Genomic DNA, 16,649 nt, shown 5'->3' with positions numbered 1-16,649 from the left:
AAAAAGGGGGGGGAGGGAGGGGGAAGGGGTAAAGAGATAGAAGGGGAGGAAGGAGGGTGAGAACAGAAAATAGGAGAAAACCGGCAGCGGGAGTAGACCAGCTAGCCCACCAAAATATGGGAAAAATTAAGAAGGACAAAAAGGGTAAAGAGGAAAAAGAAAGGAAAGGAAAAGAAACAGAAAAAGAAGAAGAGGGAAAAAAGGCAGCCGGAAAAAGTCAGTGAGAGCTCTCTAAGCTCGCTGTTGTCAGGGCAGGGCTGTGGAACGGACAGGTAGGCCTAGTGGCAGGGTAACGTACTGACTGACGACAACCACCACCAACAGACAGAAGTCCCTCAGGGCGCGGAGTCTAAGTCCCAGGCTGCCCTTCACCAGGGCCCCTGATGGTGGGGATGGACTTTACGCAGCCAGGAACCAGGTCGCGACCCCCGAGACACCCCGGCTGCGGTAATGGCCGCCGCCAATGGTGTGTAGCTGGTAGGAATGACAATAGCGTAGTCAGGCAGGCCGGGTCGACAACAACGGGACAAAACGGTACAGAACAGTAGACAAGAATCACAGGTCACGGGCCGGGTTCAGCAACGGAAGGTCAGATCAAAGGAAAACACAGAGAATGGTCTAGTCACAAGCCGAGTCAGATACCAGAAGAGTCACGAGAGTATACACAGAGCTGTAGCAACACAAAGACACAAGACACAAGTGCAAAGAGCATGTGCGGATCACAGGCTTATATGTACTCAGCCACACCCCTCTGGGGGATGGACCTCAGAGACCTGAAGGCATAAAAGACTCCCACCCCACCATGCCGCACAGTCTCTGGGAAAAGGTATCACCTTGACAGTTGTGTGGGGAACGCGGTGGACTTAAATCCAAAATGGTAGAGAACGCCGGGCGATAGACCTTAAAGAGTGCAGGGAGTGGAGAGGAAGGGTGAGCACAGGGTATTTGTAAAAATGGACAGGGACACAGCCGTCATCCGACAAAGCAGGTGGGTTGGGTTGCAGCAAGGGGTTGGGGGTAAAAATAGGATAAGATGCATGCACTAAGAGGGAAGGAAAACAATTAATGCATCACCATGGTATCTAGTGAGTATAGCATTGTAGAAGGGGAAATGAATGAGAGGCGCAGTTGAGTGGAATGTGGGTGGAGTGTGACCCAGGGATTCTAAGCTGGAGTTGTGATATCGTAGGTATGCTATGGCAGAGCCAGTAAAAGTATCTATTTTGAAAATAGAGCAACTGTGAGGGCTAGGTGAGTAACCTGCTTACTCTGTAAAGGAAAAACAGCCAATATCTCAATCAGCCCAAGACAAAAAAATGCATCATCAAGGAAGCAATAAAACATGACAATCAACATGTGAAAAACAACGAACAAAGTAACTATCAGGTATAATGAAATACATAGCACCATCTCTTTTTGTTCCCGCATGTTACCTCTCTTCGTTCCTTTCTTTTCTTATCCTGATTTTCCCTCTCTTCTCCTACTAATCCCCCCCCTCGGAACCCCAAGGCATTCTGGGAATCAAGCAGCACCTCGTGTCGGTAAAGAAAGTGGTATGAGGCCCATCTACGGGGAGGGGATGGGATGGGGAGGGAACCCAAAAGGAACCCTACACAGTAACATCGAAATCAGCATGCCGTAAACATGGAGTGGGTGAGTGAGGGTGTAGGGTAAGAGGAAAGAGACCAGATCCCAGGGGAAACCAATTCTGGAGAACCTCTCTGTGCGAGTAACAATTCTGTGGCCCTAAGTAACAATTCTGTGTCTGTGCGAGTAACAATTCTGTGGCCCTAAGTAACAGTTCTGTGGCCCTCAGTAACTGCATTAACATGAAAATGGTAATAAAATACATTCAATGCTCTTGGATTCCCCCCACCTTCCCTCCCAATCACCACCCGCCACCCCACACGACCCCTGGATGAGGTTTAAAGGATAACTTGATAGTAGGAGCTTCTCATTATGTTTTCTTAAGTCGATCAGCAGGGATCAGAATCAGGTGAGTTGAAAATGGTGTGCGAGGGAGGGTATGGAATCCACCCTTAGTAACTTCAAGACCACCAGAAGTCGCATGAGAAGGCTCGTGATCAGATAGGTGTAGGGTACAGTAGGTCTGGAGACCATCAATCACCAGAGAATCTAGCTAACGGAAGTTCCAGCTGAAGTAGTAGGACAGGGGCTAAGTGGTATCTTGGCTACCTTCCCCTTAGCCTTGATCTGAGGTGACACTGATGATGTAGTGAGAAGGCAAGCGGGAGGGGGGGGGGGGTGAATATATTTCGTGTCTGGTAGTCCACAGGGAAAACTTAGGCGGAGATTACAAGACCGTCTTGGTCCCAAAAGCATATGAGGTGTCGCATGCAGGGGCACTAGGAGATCCAGGCCAGAGCAGGTGGAGTGGTTATCCCAAGATAAAGGGTTAAAGGCCTCCAATGGTAGTGTCAAAAGAGAACCTAGGTGCTACAGGCATAATCCGAGGGCTAGGTGGAAAGGTCCTGAGGAAGTAGTACGCTGGGAGAGCACTTTGGAAGAGGAACCAGAGGAATATCCAGGGAAGAACAGAAGTTGGGGAGATCTTCTGGAACTCGCAGATAAGCTGTGCACCCATGTGCTTGAGCAGAAAGGCAAAATGGGAATCGCCACCTGTATGGTATGTTATGAGAGCGAAGTGTGTCCAGTAGGGTGCGAAGCTCCCGCCGTTGTTGCAGGGTCATGAAGGAGAGATCCTGGAACAGATGTATTTCATTACCCTGATATAAAAGGCGTCGTCTTTCTCTGGCCCTCCTGAGAATGTCTTCCTTAATTGGAAAGCTGATTAAACAACACACCACATCTCTTGGGGGGTCAGAGTCTCTGCACCTGGAGTGAAGCGATCTGTGTGCACGTTCCATTTCGATAGGTGCAGCAGTCGGGCGACCAAGCAGGTCATTGAAGATCGCTACTACTGTTTTAGGGATGTCGCTTGGTTCTACAGATTCTGGCAAACCACGTATTCTGATGTTATGTCTGCGGCCACGATTATCTAAATCTTCAATCTGTCTGTAGAAATCGCGGATATGTGATGCGTGTGAAGCTGTCAACTGCTGTATCTGCATTATTTCTGCTGGTAAATTCTACCCCCTCTAACCTTGTACCCAATGAATGTAGATCTTCCCTGAGGTAAGGGCTGTAGTAAAAGTGGCTTTAATATCTGCAGCCACTGCCTGAATATCTCTTAACCACTTGCCGCCCTGCCACTGTATATATACGTGTGCAGGGCGGCAGTGGAGTGCAAAAGCCCGTTTTACGGGCTCCGCGCTCCTGACACTTTCGCGGGTAGGGGGTGACACGATTCGATCCAGGAGGGATCAATCATTAGATTTCAGCCAGTGATTTCTGGCTGAAATCAGATGATCGGTCCCTGTCCTATCCTGTCCTGTGTTGACATTTACACAGGGCAGGATATGATGTAATTCTTCTCTGCCTGGACACATTCCGTTCCAGACAGAGAAGAAGACACAGTAAAAGCGAGTACAAAGCACTACACTAACAGTTAGAACACACCTAGGACACATTTAACCCCCTGATCGCCCCCCCCCCCAGTCAACCTCTTCACTGCCCTGTCACCAGTGTCACTGATCAGTGAAGCGATTTTTACTGATCACTGTATCAGTGTCCCTGGCAACTTCCGATAGAGTTAGCGCCCCTCCCAGATAGCGCCAGTTTGCCCGCCAGTACACCAGTAATCCCGTTTAACCCCCTGATCGCCCCCCCAGTTAACCCCTTCACTGCCCTGTCACCAGTGTCACTGATCAGTGAACCAATTTTTACTGATCACTGTATCAGTGTCGCTGGCAACCTCCGATAGTGTTAGCGCCCCTCCCAGATAGCGCCAGATTGCCCGCTAGTACACCAGTAATCCCATTTAACCCCTAATCCCCCCCCCCAGTTAACCCCTTCACTGCCCTGTCACCAGTGTCACTGATCAGTGAACCGATTTTTACTGATCACTGTATCAGTGTCGCTGGAGACTTCCGAGAGTGTTAGCGCACCTCCCAGATAACGCCAGATTGCCCGCCAGTACACCAGTAATCCATTTAACCCCTTGGTCGCCCCCCCCCCCCGAGTTGACCCCTTCACTGCCCTTTCACCAGTGTCATTGATCAGTGAACAGATTTTTACTGATCACTGTATCAGTGTCGCTGGCGACTTCCGATAGTGTTAGCGCCCCTCCCAGATAGCGCCAGTTTGCCCGCTAGTGCACCAGAAATCCCATTTAACCCCTTGATCGCCCCCCTCCCCCCCCAGTTAACCCCTTCACTGCCCTGTCACCAGTGTCATTGATTACAGTGAACAGATTTTTACTGATCACTGTATTAGTGTCACTGGTGACTTCCGATAGTGTTAGCGCCCCTCCTAGATAGCGCCAGTTTGCCCGCTAATGCACGGGATTTTTTTTACCAAAAACATGTAGCAGAATACATTTTGGCTTAAATTTATGACTAACTTTGAGTTTACGATATATTTTTTATAGCTGAAAGTAGAAAATATTGTTTTTTTTCAAACTTTTCGTGGTTTTTTTGATTATAGCGCAAAGAATAAAAAGCGCACAGGTGATCAAATACCACCAAAAGAAAGCTCTATTTGTGTGAAAAAAAGGACGTAAATTTCGTTTGGGTGCAGCATTGCATGACCGCGCAATTATCATTTGAATTAGTGCAGCGCTGTATAGCAAAAAAAGGCATAAATTACAGTATCTATACCATAGTTTGTAGACGCTATAACTTTCACACAAAGCAATCAATATACACTTATTGGGATTTTTTTACCAAAAACATGTAGTAGAATACATTTTGGCTTAAATTTATGACTAACTTTGAGTTTACGATATATTTTTTATAGCTGAAAGTAGAAAATATTGTTTGTTTTTTTTGTGTTTTTTTTGTTTATAGCGCAAAAAATAAAAAGCGCACAGGTGATCAAATAAAACCAAAAGAAAGCTCTATTTGTGTGAAAAAAAGGACGTAAATTTCGTTTGGGTGCAGCATTGTATGACCGCGCAATTATCATTTGAATTAATGCAGCGCTGTATAGCAAAAAAAGGCATAAATTACAGTATCTATACCATAGTTTGTAGACGCTATAACTTTCACACAAAGCAATCAATATACACTTATTGAGATTTTTTTACCAAAAACATGTAGCAGAATACATTTTGGCTTAAATTTATGACTAACTTTGAGTTTACGATATATTTTTTATAGCTGAAAGTAGAAAATATTGTTTTTTTTCAAAATTTTTGTGTTTTTTTTGTTTATAGCGCAAAAAATAAAAAGCGCACAGGTGATAAAATACCACCAAAAGAAAGCTCTATTTGTGTTAAAAAAAGGGACGTAAATTTCGTTTAGGTACAGCATTGCATGACCGCGCAATTATCATTTGAATTAGTGCAGCGCCAAACAGCAAAAAAAGGCCTGGTCATTAAGGGGGGGTAAATCCTCAGGTGCTCAAGTGGTTAAGGATAGTGTATGGGAGTCCGAGGAGAGATCGTGCTGTGGGAAAGTGTCCGTGCCAGCCCCAGTGTCTGTGGACTCTGAGCACATGCTGCTGCCGTGGAGGGAGGAGGGGAGGGAGAGGGGGATGCTGTGTGAGGCCTGTCCCTCTGCTGGGAGCGGAACAGCTCCTGTATGTGCCAGGATTGCTGGGGGTTATGTGCCCGCGCAGAGCGGGAACGGGAGCTGGGAGCATTCCGATCCGTTCTCCCCATGGTCATGTGACCCTGTCTCACCTGCTCCTCTGGTCTGAACGCGGCAAGGTCTCCAGCCGGCGGGAGCTCCCGGACTATGCGGCCATGCTGGATCGCGGCAGACCACGCCCCCCTCTAATTGGCATTTTAACCCGTGTGTCACCTTGTGTGTCTATACCAAGCCCAAACATTCCAGGGTATGTAAACTTTTGATCATGGCCATTTGGGTGATTTCTGTTATCATTATGATTTAAAAAGGAGCCAAACAACTATTTGATAATAAATGGCTTCATATTATCATCATCTTTCAATAAAAGAGCATTTTTTTGGCATGATCAGTCATATTTTCAATATCAATGCCAAAATTTCACAATTTCTGCCAGGGTATGCAAACTTTTGAGCACAACTGTATAGAGGTGGCACAGACACAAGCATACACTCAGGGCCACTGTTAGATATCACGGGGCCCCGTACAGCATACCTGACAGCCCCCAACCGCCAGAGAAAATATCCAAATTATATTTATGGTAAAAATACACTAAAAACATTATTAATGGACACAATCTTAACCATATTCCTGTGAAATCTAACTGATAAAACTGTACGGAGTTCATAAATAAAGCTGTGTGTGTAATTGAGGTCTTAGGGTCATTCACATGGGTGCTGTGGCCTGTAGAGTGTGAATCAGTGGTTTGTTTTTGTGGCTGTCGCCGTTTGCAGGCAACCTATGTTACACTATGGAAATGCTGCACGTCCCAATTTGACAAGCATATGGATGCAGCTGTACAGCCCTGAACACAGACAATGTGTGGCATTCAGGGCCACTTCTCCATGCCTTCACACCTGTCAGATTAAAACCTGTGTTCATACAGCTGCTGTGTCCCCATAGTGTAACAGGTGGCTCCAGCCACATGAACAACCCACTCATTCATGCTGTACAGGCCAGAGGAACTGTGCGAATGTGGCATGTTTTTACTTTTTATTCCTCAGCTCATTAATTTCAATGGGCTGCCTAACGTGTGGGAACATTCAAAAATACTGCAGGCATATTATTTTAAAAGTGTGTTGCACCTAACCGCACAGTAGTGTGGTGCCATGCGTTTTAGTGGCTGTGAATGCGTCTGTGTTTACTGGATGTGTGGAGGTACAATTAAGTTTTCATCATGGTAACTGTGCACATCTGCAGAGGGCATTGCATTTCTTTGCTGTGCAGGAAAATGCATGCTCTTGCATGCGTTTGTGCACCACAAATGGTGTGAAGAAGTCCTAAGGGCCAGTTCACACTATAGAAACACAGTCTAGATGTGTTCCAGATGAGTTTTTGCATGCACTTTTTTGATGCATGTTTAGCGTGTTCCAGTGCATTTTGGATGCGTTTTTGACGTGTTCCAGTGCATTTTTTTATGCAGTCCAGTTAATTTTTTCCCCTCTTTTTCTTCAATTTAATTAGGGACATGTGCGTTTTAGTGAGTTCCAGGGCGTTTTACCGCATCCAAGTACAGTTCTATGCATAAACAATGCAGCTTGTTCGGCTATTTTGGCAGCACCTGCAACGCACTGGAATTGCAAGACTGATGTGAACTATGACATAGACAACCATGTAACCTTCTTTCTGTGCGTTTTGGATGCAAAAAAGCAACTGAAACACATGTAGTGTAAACTGCCCCTAAAGGCTATTATAGGTAAGGGAACGGGACTGACCAGGAATTGTGAATTCAATCAGACTAGTGGTGAGATACAATAGGGATCGTATAATAATGCCAGATCTGAGCAAATGGCTATCAAATGCCTCAAAACCGTGCATAGGGCGTTTGGGGAGCTGGAGGTGATAGGAAATGAGACACATTAACTTGGTCAGTAAATATATAGTTAAATAAAAAGAGTGGGGCGGTGATACATAGATTTGCAGATGGAACAGGTGATGACAGGGGAAGTGGGGGAGGGGGTCAAGTTGTAGGAGAGAGGTTTAAGGGCTCATTCACACTTAACTTTATTTCTAACTCTTGCCAACGGCCCTATAGCGTTTGACAGGCGTTGGGAAGCGGTTTTAACGCTCCTCAAATGCTCCCCAAACGCCCTATGCACGGTTTTGAGGCATTTGATAGCCATTTGCCAATCGTTAAAACTGCACCACAAATGCCTGCAATGAAGTTAAAGGGTATTAACGCGCCGCAAACGCCTTGCAACCGCGTTTCATTAGTTGGCCGATCATTTTGGAGAAACAGCAAAAAAATAAATTATAATATAGGTGTGCTTTTTATTTTAAATTATAAGTATTCTCATATATGCAAACAGAAAAACGCCAACGGGACAAAGCCCACAGTTGTGCGCCACCTAGCGAACATATCCGGTATTGCATCTAGAAATGTGCCTGACGCGATGCCGGATTTATGAACAGGAAAAGAGTCTACAAAGTAGACTCTTTTCAATGCGCTTGCTAGACGCCTTTCGCCTTTAGATTGTCTAGATTGATTGAATTGAGTCTGCCTGAATGTTCAGCGTCTTCTGGAAGACTCAATCCTTAGTAAATCAGGGCCAAAGTGACAGGACTTCCAAAATCAGTTGTCATTTAAACAGGAAGTGAAGAGATATTTTATAACGTGGAAACTTGTTCTAGTAACAACTGCTAAATTCTAAACTGCTAAAATAGTGAAGAATTTCCCTGTTCCTATTTGAATCACTGCACCACCAGGATCTGTGTGATTTTTCTCCATGACACTGCTGATGGCTCTATATTGGGTTCACCTTTGGGAACAGGTTACATGTTCCACCCATTTTAGATTTACAAAAGTGTAAAGTAAACTGGAGAGAACTTGTGTCCACCTCAAAAATCAAAAAATGTTGTTTCCTCACATGATTGGACATTTGAAGTGGACACCGGTTCATTTTGGCTCACTTCACACTTTAATGAAGCAAGCCCTAAGAGTCATGTAAAGAAAAATAGCAGAAAGAGCCTAGAAATAGCAATCTTCTTGCACCTAACAAAAGCTCAAGCTCAAGTACAGTGCATGCCAGCAGATGCACCCTTTTCAATCTCCTGATTTCTGTGTTCACATTGACAGTTGCTAGAACTTTTAGTGTGAATCACAAATCATAACTGTATGACAAAGGTCAGCAGAGCTTCAGCTCATTCAAAAAGCTACAGGAAATTTCCCTTACAAAGCCAATTTGCCTTTAGTAAATCAGCTCCAATATCTACTCTATTTTAGACAGGCATGTTATGCTTGTTGTAAATGTAGAATGTTGTGGTTTCCACGTTAATAAATTAGCTTAGGCGCTAATAAGGCAATCTCCTCATGAGTCTTTACCTTCTCTTACCTTGCCACTTGACACTTGAAGGTCCTTCTCTGTATCACCAACATGTTCCATATCAGACCTATGGCTATACAAATAAATGACATATTAAAAGACAACTATTGTGTAAAATGGGGTATTCTGATAACAATGTGGTTTATTTTGTTGTTAATGTTAGCATTCAGTTACAAATAATTTTTTTATTTCACATGCACGCGCCTTTACATGCCTTAATACATAGTTTTTACTTTTTCTGGACACCTTGGTGTGCATGGAATTGAGGACAAAACCTAATTTCCATGCACACCAAGGTGTCCAGAAAAAAACAAAAGCGACCGGGGCTGAGACCAACTATACTGTGGTTTTATAACTAGGGACAATCGACCAATTAGCTTTTTTCTCATGATAGGTTTCTTTGAGGTCCACTCAAACCACCTGTACTGTGGTAACACGCATTACTGTACATGCGTTGATGTGCTGCAATTTCATTCATTGTAAAGGGCATCCAAACTCAGGTCCAAAACACACATACACACAATGCAACATGTCCTGTAAAGATGCATTCAGCAACTATTTTATTCTTTCATTTTACACAGGCTTACAACAGTGGGAATAGGCCCTTGAAGTTGCTGCAAATCGAAACAGTTTGTATAGAATCCCAAATAAGTTTCGAAAAGAAGATACATTATGACAGCCATTGAGGGCTGTAGTTAAAGGAGAAGTATAGGATTTGAAAAACAAAAACACATAATGACCCTCCATGGTACAGCATTGGTCTGATGCTGCAGCTGCCCCATATCAGCAGCTGGCTCCTGCTCTCAGTGGAGCACTGAGAGGCTAAGCCAGCTGTCCATCAGGCATATGGGAGGATTCTGACAATATTGTTGGGATCCTTCCAGATTCTGGAGCAGCTCTGACCTGTCAGCTGATAGTGAGCAATAACTTGTGAGATTACTCTGTGTCACCGAAGAGCAAAAGTAACCACACTCCTGTGTCCCACAAGAGAAGTATGTCCAAAAAAAAGACTTTGGCTATACTTCTCTTTTAAAGTTTAGAAAGTATCACATTTATGAGTTTTTGTATGTACCATATATGTTTGTATGTTAGTCAAAGAGAGGTACCTGTAATGAAATAATTGGCCAAACATTTGTATGCATTGCCCCACTGTAAGAAAACAGATTCTTCACGTGTTGATTTTGTTATGTTTCTAATTTCACGTATATTGTATCCTTACATATTTTAATTGACATACTTAGTTACATATGATTGTTGTAGACTCACGTCAGTGGGATTTAAAGCTGAAGTTCAGCTTGGATCAATGTAAGTATACACGTGCTATACTTTTGAAATCCCCATACAATCTAGAAACCACTGTAGTATGCAGTCAGTATGAATTTGTTAATTTACAACTAGCTTTCTTAAGGCCTGGGAATGGAGGGGGGGGGGGTCTGTCCCACTTGGTATTAAAAGGTTTTTAGATTGGGTTTACACTAATGTGGTGCAGGAAATGGTGCAAATCCTGTGTGTTTCCCTCAGGGCATTTAAATCACATGCCATTCATGTGATCTGTTACAGGTGTCAATGTCAAATTAATGACACCCCGAAACAGACCCGTCAGACTTCACTGCTCTTTGTAGATTTACCCTCTCTATTTGTCCTGTTTACCATCATCATATCAGAAGAGTGATAGAGGGGAAATATTCCAGTGGGACACTAGTTCTGGTGACGGGAGGGGGGGGGGGGGGGTTGAGATTCCTTTAACTTGCAAGGATTTCCTCTCACGTTCTGTTTTAATGATATAACAGGAAGTGAAGGTAACTCTCCCCAATGGGACACATAGCAAACAACAAAATTGACAGGGGATATAACCCTCAATTACTCTGTTCAAAATTAAAAAAAATGTTTTGCCTTTACTTCTACTTTAATTGAGCAAGCTGAAGTTAGAAGCTGTTTGGCTACACTGACAGATGCATCAGATTTTGGACTCTCTAGTGTTAGTTAATCAACCCAAATGTGTGTAGCTTAAAAGATCTTGGGACCTTTAGCAGTCAGTGAAGTGTAGCTTTAAATTGAGCAGTCCAAAAGCTATCCAGTTTTACATTTCTGGGGTATCCCATGCTCCCTCTCTCTATCCCAGTTCGCCATTCCCAATAGGAACTCTAAAAATAACCCCTAGATTGTTTTCTGAGCCAGTGGAAGAATGACGAAAATGCTGTGTGCCTGGCTGGGTGTGCACTGAGGGAAAAATAAAACCAAATTCAAGTGCAGCTCTTTGGGGGGGGGGGGGTCACTACACGTTAGTGCCATGAACACTAACGTGTAAACATGAATTGACTGGTCCTTTATGTGTGGGGTATGTAATAATAAAAATATATTGGAGAAGGAAAGCAGCATCCACCTGACCAGTCCCCTATTCGAGGTATTTAATAAAATGAAATAACACAGAGAAGAAGGAACGCAACACTCACCTTCCCTTGGCAGACATCTTGTTGCTAGGAAACAGTGTCAACTTCCGGAATAAGCCCAGCGTTTGTGGAATGTACCAAGGTGAACAAGGCGGGGTTGGTCAGAGAGAATCGTAGACACTGCTATGTTGTGATGTATTTTACAATGCACAGCCCCGGTTGGATAGCTCCCTCCCGGATAGCTGTAGTAGTGCCACCGGGTGATTTTGTGAGGAATAAAATAAAGTTGTGTGAGCTTACATTGTGTATAGTATGGGGGGGGGGGGGTGGGCTGCGTTCGTTTTCTTGCCATTATACTGTGCGGCATGGGGGGAGGCAGTCTGAGCTGCAGATTTTCTTGCTACTCCGGCACTGTGAGTTCGGGCCGTGATACGTGGACGTTCCCTACAATGTGGCAGTGAAGGAGTTGCCCGGACCCGCCCCGCCCTATTGCTCATAATTAAGGCCGGACGGAGCACTGAGCGGCGTGTCCCAGAGGCAGAGTGCCGTGTGTGGAGCAGGGCTGACCGGGGCAGGTAGGATAAAGACGGTGGTCGACTTGTCTTTCCCGTAACACGTCAACGACTTCCCATCCTACATCACCTCCTGACATCATCATTATCCTGCTCATCTTTATAATATATCTTTACATTAGGAATGTCAGGGATCGGATCACGGGGAAAGTTTATTACATCGCAACTCCAGACCAAAATCAGACGATGAAAAGAATCGTCATTTAGAAAGAATTGTTTCCAGCCTGTGCTGTACTAGTCACCTTAAGCCCAGAGACTGCCCCTGCAGTACCCCTTCTAACACATGACGTCCTTAGGCTGATGGTCAGCCAGGGAAGGAATGGTGAAAAAGAAGCAGCACAGCCATGAGCTCATCTCCCTGTCGCTCATCTCTCTCCTCATATCAGCAAGCCTCTTGTCAGCATGTGAACTAATGGGCTGGTTGTCACTTAAATTGGATATATTGCTCACAAATGCCATGGGTATATGTGGAATAGCACCCTAAAACACATTCTGCTACTTCTCGTGAGTATGGGGATACTACATGTGAGAGACTTTTTGGCGCTTAGCCACATACACGCCCCCAAAATCCATTGGCCACCTTCAGGCTTTCAAAGGGATTATTTCCTCGTCATTTCCTCACTACCTATCACAGTTTTGGAGGGCCTGAAATGCCAGGATAGTAGAAGCAACCCCTGCCCCCCCATGACCCCTTTTTGGAAAGTAGTTACTTCAAGGAATTTGATAAGAGGCATGGTAAGTATTTGTGCAGATATTTTTGTCACAAGGTTTTGAAAAAGAAAAGACAAAATACATTTTTCGTTTACTTCATTTTTCAAAAACTTGTGGCCAAAAAAATCTTCCATGCTCTCAACAAACCTCTTCGCAAATACCTTGGGGTGCCTACTTCCCAAAATGGGATCATTTGGGGGGTTTTGTTTTATCCTGGCATCTTATGTCCTACATTAGAAGCTTATGCCACACATTACCCACTCACTTGAGCAAGCCTTTTCTGATTTTTTTTTTTTTGCTAGAAAATTATTTTGAACCTCCAAACATGATCTATTTTTTTTTAAAGCCCTAAAGAATAAAATTATTTTACAGTATTTATAAAGCGCCAATAGTTCACTCAGCGCTGTACATTACAAAGGGGGACAGAACATGTGACAGAACAATAACAATACAATGCAAAACATGAGGGGATCGAGGGCCCTGCTCTTTCGAGCTTACAATCTAGGAGGGAGGAGATGGTGGCACAGGAGAAAGCTGTGAGGGATGGAGTGGTAGGAAGAGTGGAGGAGGTCTGCAAGTTAGCAGGGGTGGGGTAGGCTTCCCTGAAGAGGTGGGTTTTCAGGGTGTGCCTAAAGGAGAGGAGAGGAGAGTAGGTGATAATCTGATGGGTTGGGGCAAGGAGTTCCAGAGGATGGGTGACACCCTGGAGAAGTCCTGGAGGTGGGCATGGGAGGAGGAGACCAGGGAACTAGAGAGAAGGAGGTCTTGTGAGGAGCGGAGTGTGCGTGCTGGGTGGTACTTGGATATTAGGTTGGTGATGTAGTTTGGGGCAGTATAGTGGATGGCTTTGTACGTCAGTGTTAGGATTTTTAATTTGATCCGTTGCGCAATCGGAAGCCAGTGGAGGGATTGGCAGAGGGGGTGGCGGAAATTGAGCGGATGGAAAGATGAATGAGTCCGGCAGCCGTATTCAGGATTGACTGAAACGGGGATAGCCAGCGGCGAGGCAGGCCAGTAAGGAGGGAGTTGCAGTAATCGAGTCGTGATATGATGAGGGAGTGGATGAGCTGTTTAGTGGTTTCTGGGGTTAGGAACGTGCATATTTTGGCGATGTTGCGGAGGTGGAGCCTGCATGAGTTTGATAAAGAATGGACTTGGGGCTGGAAGGACAGGTTGGAGTCCAGAATGACACCAAGTACTCTGGCCTGCGTGGCGGGTTTGATGGTGGCGTTGTTGGACATGATGGAGAAGTCAATGGGGGGTGGTGTGCGGGCTGGGGGGAAGACAAACTCTGTTTTGGAGAGGTTCAGTTTAAGGAAGTGGAGCGACATCCAGTCTGATATGTCGCTCAGTGTGTGATTCAGGCAGAGACTGAGGGGGTGAGGTGGGGGTTTGAGAGATAGATTTGTGTGTCGTTGGCATATAGGTGATAGTTGAAGCCGTGAGAGTGTATGAGTTGGCCAAGGGAGGAGGTGTAGATGGAGAAGAGAAGGGGCCCGAGGACAGAGCCTTGAGGGACCCCAACAGAGAGGGGGAGGTGGTAGCATTATAGGTAACGCTGAAAGAGCGTTGTGACAGGTAGGATGAGAGCCAGGTGAGAGCAGGATCTCTGAGGCCGAGGGAGTTTAGTTTTTTGAGGAGGAGGGGGTGGTCGACTGTTGAAGGCCGCGGAGCGGTCAAGGAGTAGGAGCACTGAATAGTAGAATGAGGAAATAATAGGGCCGTGGGAGAGGGGTGATGAGGGGGTAGCTGAGTGAGGGGGAACGGGGTTGGAGGGAGTTTTAGCAGTGACGAAGTCCCTGCGGGTTATGTCGAGGGAGAGGGGGGATGAGGGGGTAGCTGTGTGAGGGAGTGTGAGTTGCGGCGATGTCCTTGCGAATTGTGTCAATCTTGTTTTTGAAGTGATTGGCAATCTCAAGGGCGGTGAGTGAGGTACTGGGTGGAGGTGGGGGTGGAGAAGAGTCGGCGAGGATTGGAGGAGAGGGCCTTGATGAGGGTCAGGAAGTAGGCTTGTTTGGCTGCGTGGAGGGAGGAGGTGTAGGTGTGGAAGGCAGATTAATAGCGGGTGAAGGCTTGTTGGGATTTGGTTTTGCGCCATAGTCGCTCCAGGGTACGACTGTCGTTTGAGGGTTTTGGTGTGATCAGTCTGCCAGGGCTGGAGCGGTCGGGGTCTGATGTTGCGTGTGGTTAAAGGCGCTAGTGAGTCAAGGGCTGTTGACAGCGCGTTGTTATAGGCAGTCATAGCCAAGTTGGAGCAGGACGGGGAGGATGCTGTCATAGAGTTGATCAGCTGCAGAGTGGAGGGGGGCAGGGTTAAGGTTGCGGAGGTTACGGCTGGTAGTAGTGTGACATTTGGAGGGGTAGGCGTTGGAGGATGAGGAGATAGAGAAGGTAGTCAGATTGTGGTCAGAGAGAGGGAAGGGGGTGTTAGTGAGGTTGTGGGGAGCGCAGCGGTTGGACAAGACGAGATCAAGGATATTACCGTCGGAGTGGGTGGTGGATTGTATGCACTGTACAAATGCAAAGGAGGAGGTTAAGTGGAGGAGATGGGATGTGGCCGGGTTGTCAAGGTTGATAGGGATGTTGAAATCCCCAAGGATGATGGTGGGTAGCTCAGAGGAGAGGAAGAAGGGTAGCCAGGAGGAAAAGTCATCCAGAAAGCGGGATATGGATCCAGGAGGCCGGTATATCACAGCAATCTTCACAGACCTCCGTAGGAGAGTGCAGCAGGGGAGGTAGAGTCAGTGGCCTGGATCCAGGTTTCCGTGATGGCTAGGAGGTTGAGGGAGCGCGAAACAAAGAGGTCATGGATGGCGGTAAGCTTGTTGCACACCGATCGGGCGTTCAGGAGTGCACATGAAAACGGGGGGGGGGGGTGATTTTAGGGAGCAGGGGAACAGATACTAAATTGCGGGGGTTGCGGCAGGATGTGGAAGTGGGAGGGTGTTGTGTGGGTGAGGGAGGTGGTGGAGGGCCAGGATTCGGGGAGATGTCCCCTGCGGTTAGGAGGAGGAGAAGGGTGAGAAAGGTAGCATGGGAGCGGGATGTGCAGGAGCGTGTGAAACTACTAGTGGAGGTGTTCGGGTTAGGAGGAGGTGGTGGGTGCCATAGAGGGGTGAAGGAAGCAGTGAGGACACAATATACAATTGTTTGGGAGGAGCAGAAGGATATAGTGAATGGATTTTGGGAACAGAGGAGAGGAAAATGAGAAGGAGGAGTGGAAGAGGCATTTTAGGGAGGTGCCCAGGAGGGCGGATAGGAGTGGTGGGAGGCTTGGTTGTCGATACGCCTCTGCCCGCTGGACTATCTCATTGATAAGTATTCTGGTGGCTGAAGTTTGGGGGAGAAGGGAGAGGGGATCGGGTGTGGATGGATGGTTTCCAGGGGCGCTTGAGTGGCGACAGTCTGGGGTGCAGAGGGGTCTCTTGTTGTGGTGGCTTTCAACAAGGGTTCAAGTCTTTCTTTAGGTCAAGTTGAGCTGGGGGTTGGTATGAGTGGAGGTGCTGAAGGCCCGGCGTCTGGAGGTGAGTGGGCTAGGCGTTGGTAGGCGCAGTAGGGCCCGGCGTCAGTGGGTGTTGTGGGCCAGTGCATGTGGATGCTGCGGGCCAGCGACTGAGGGTGTTAAGGGGCCCAGCGTCTGTGGGAGCGGTAGGGTCCGGCGATCGTAGGTGTTGTAGGACCCGGCATCAGAGGGTGCAGGAGGCTGCGCGGCAGGCTCGTCTCTGCCGGATTGGACGGGGCTCAGGGCTGTGTGGTGGCAGGGGCACGGCTGTGTGGTACACAGTGAGGAGCAGGGAAGCAGATCTGGTAGTGGTGGCTTGCCCTCTTGGTGCCGGTGGGGGTGGTTGCTGCTTCTCTCACTGTGGCGGCTGTAGGTAGGGGAGGCGGTGGTGGAAGCTCCCCTCTCACTGGTGTGGACGGCGGCGTCCTGGTTCGGGCATTGGG

The 16,649-nt window shown here is 46.7% G+C and overlaps 2 protein-coding genes across 4 annotated transcripts in view; one reads left to right on the top strand and one right to left on the bottom strand.

The window, feature by feature from the left end:
* CCDC40 (coiled-coil domain 40 molecular ruler complex subunit) overlaps positions 1–9,106 on the bottom strand; it is a 571,335-nt gene extending 562,229 nt beyond the window's left edge. For 2 of the 3 annotated variants that reach the window (XM_089661108.1, XM_089661105.1), the window contains exon 1: positions 9,041–9,100. In XM_089661108.1, the coding sequence (XP_089517234.1) occupies positions 9,041–9,091 (51 nt within the window). In that variant the 5' untranslated portion in view covers positions 9,092–9,100. Of the gene's footprint in view, positions 1–9,030 lie in introns of all 3 variants that reach the window. The other variant, XM_089661107.1, reaches the window with a different exon arrangement.
* A 2,704-nt stretch (positions 9,107–11,810) lies between these two features.
* The window catches only part of LOC149437113 (TBC1 domain family member 16-like), a 55,333-nt gene continuing 50,494 nt past the window's right edge, over positions 11,811–16,649 (top strand). Inside the window, exon 1 of the mRNA XM_089661110.1 lies at positions 11,811–11,996. The gene's annotated coding sequence lies outside the window, so the exon portion shown is untranslated. The remainder of the gene's footprint in view (positions 11,997–16,649) is intronic.

Source organism: Staurois parvus, unplaced genomic scaffold (genome assembly GCF_062004578.1).
Source record: "Staurois parvus isolate SC_StPar_1 unplaced genomic scaffold, SC_StPar_1.0 ptg001313l, whole genome shotgun sequence".
NCBI classification, from domain to species: domain Eukaryota; kingdom Metazoa; phylum Chordata; class Amphibia; order Anura; family Ranidae; genus Staurois; species Staurois parvus.
The sequence above is the reverse complement of the archived record's forward strand: the minus strand, read 5'-3'. Positions and strand labels throughout refer to the sequence as shown.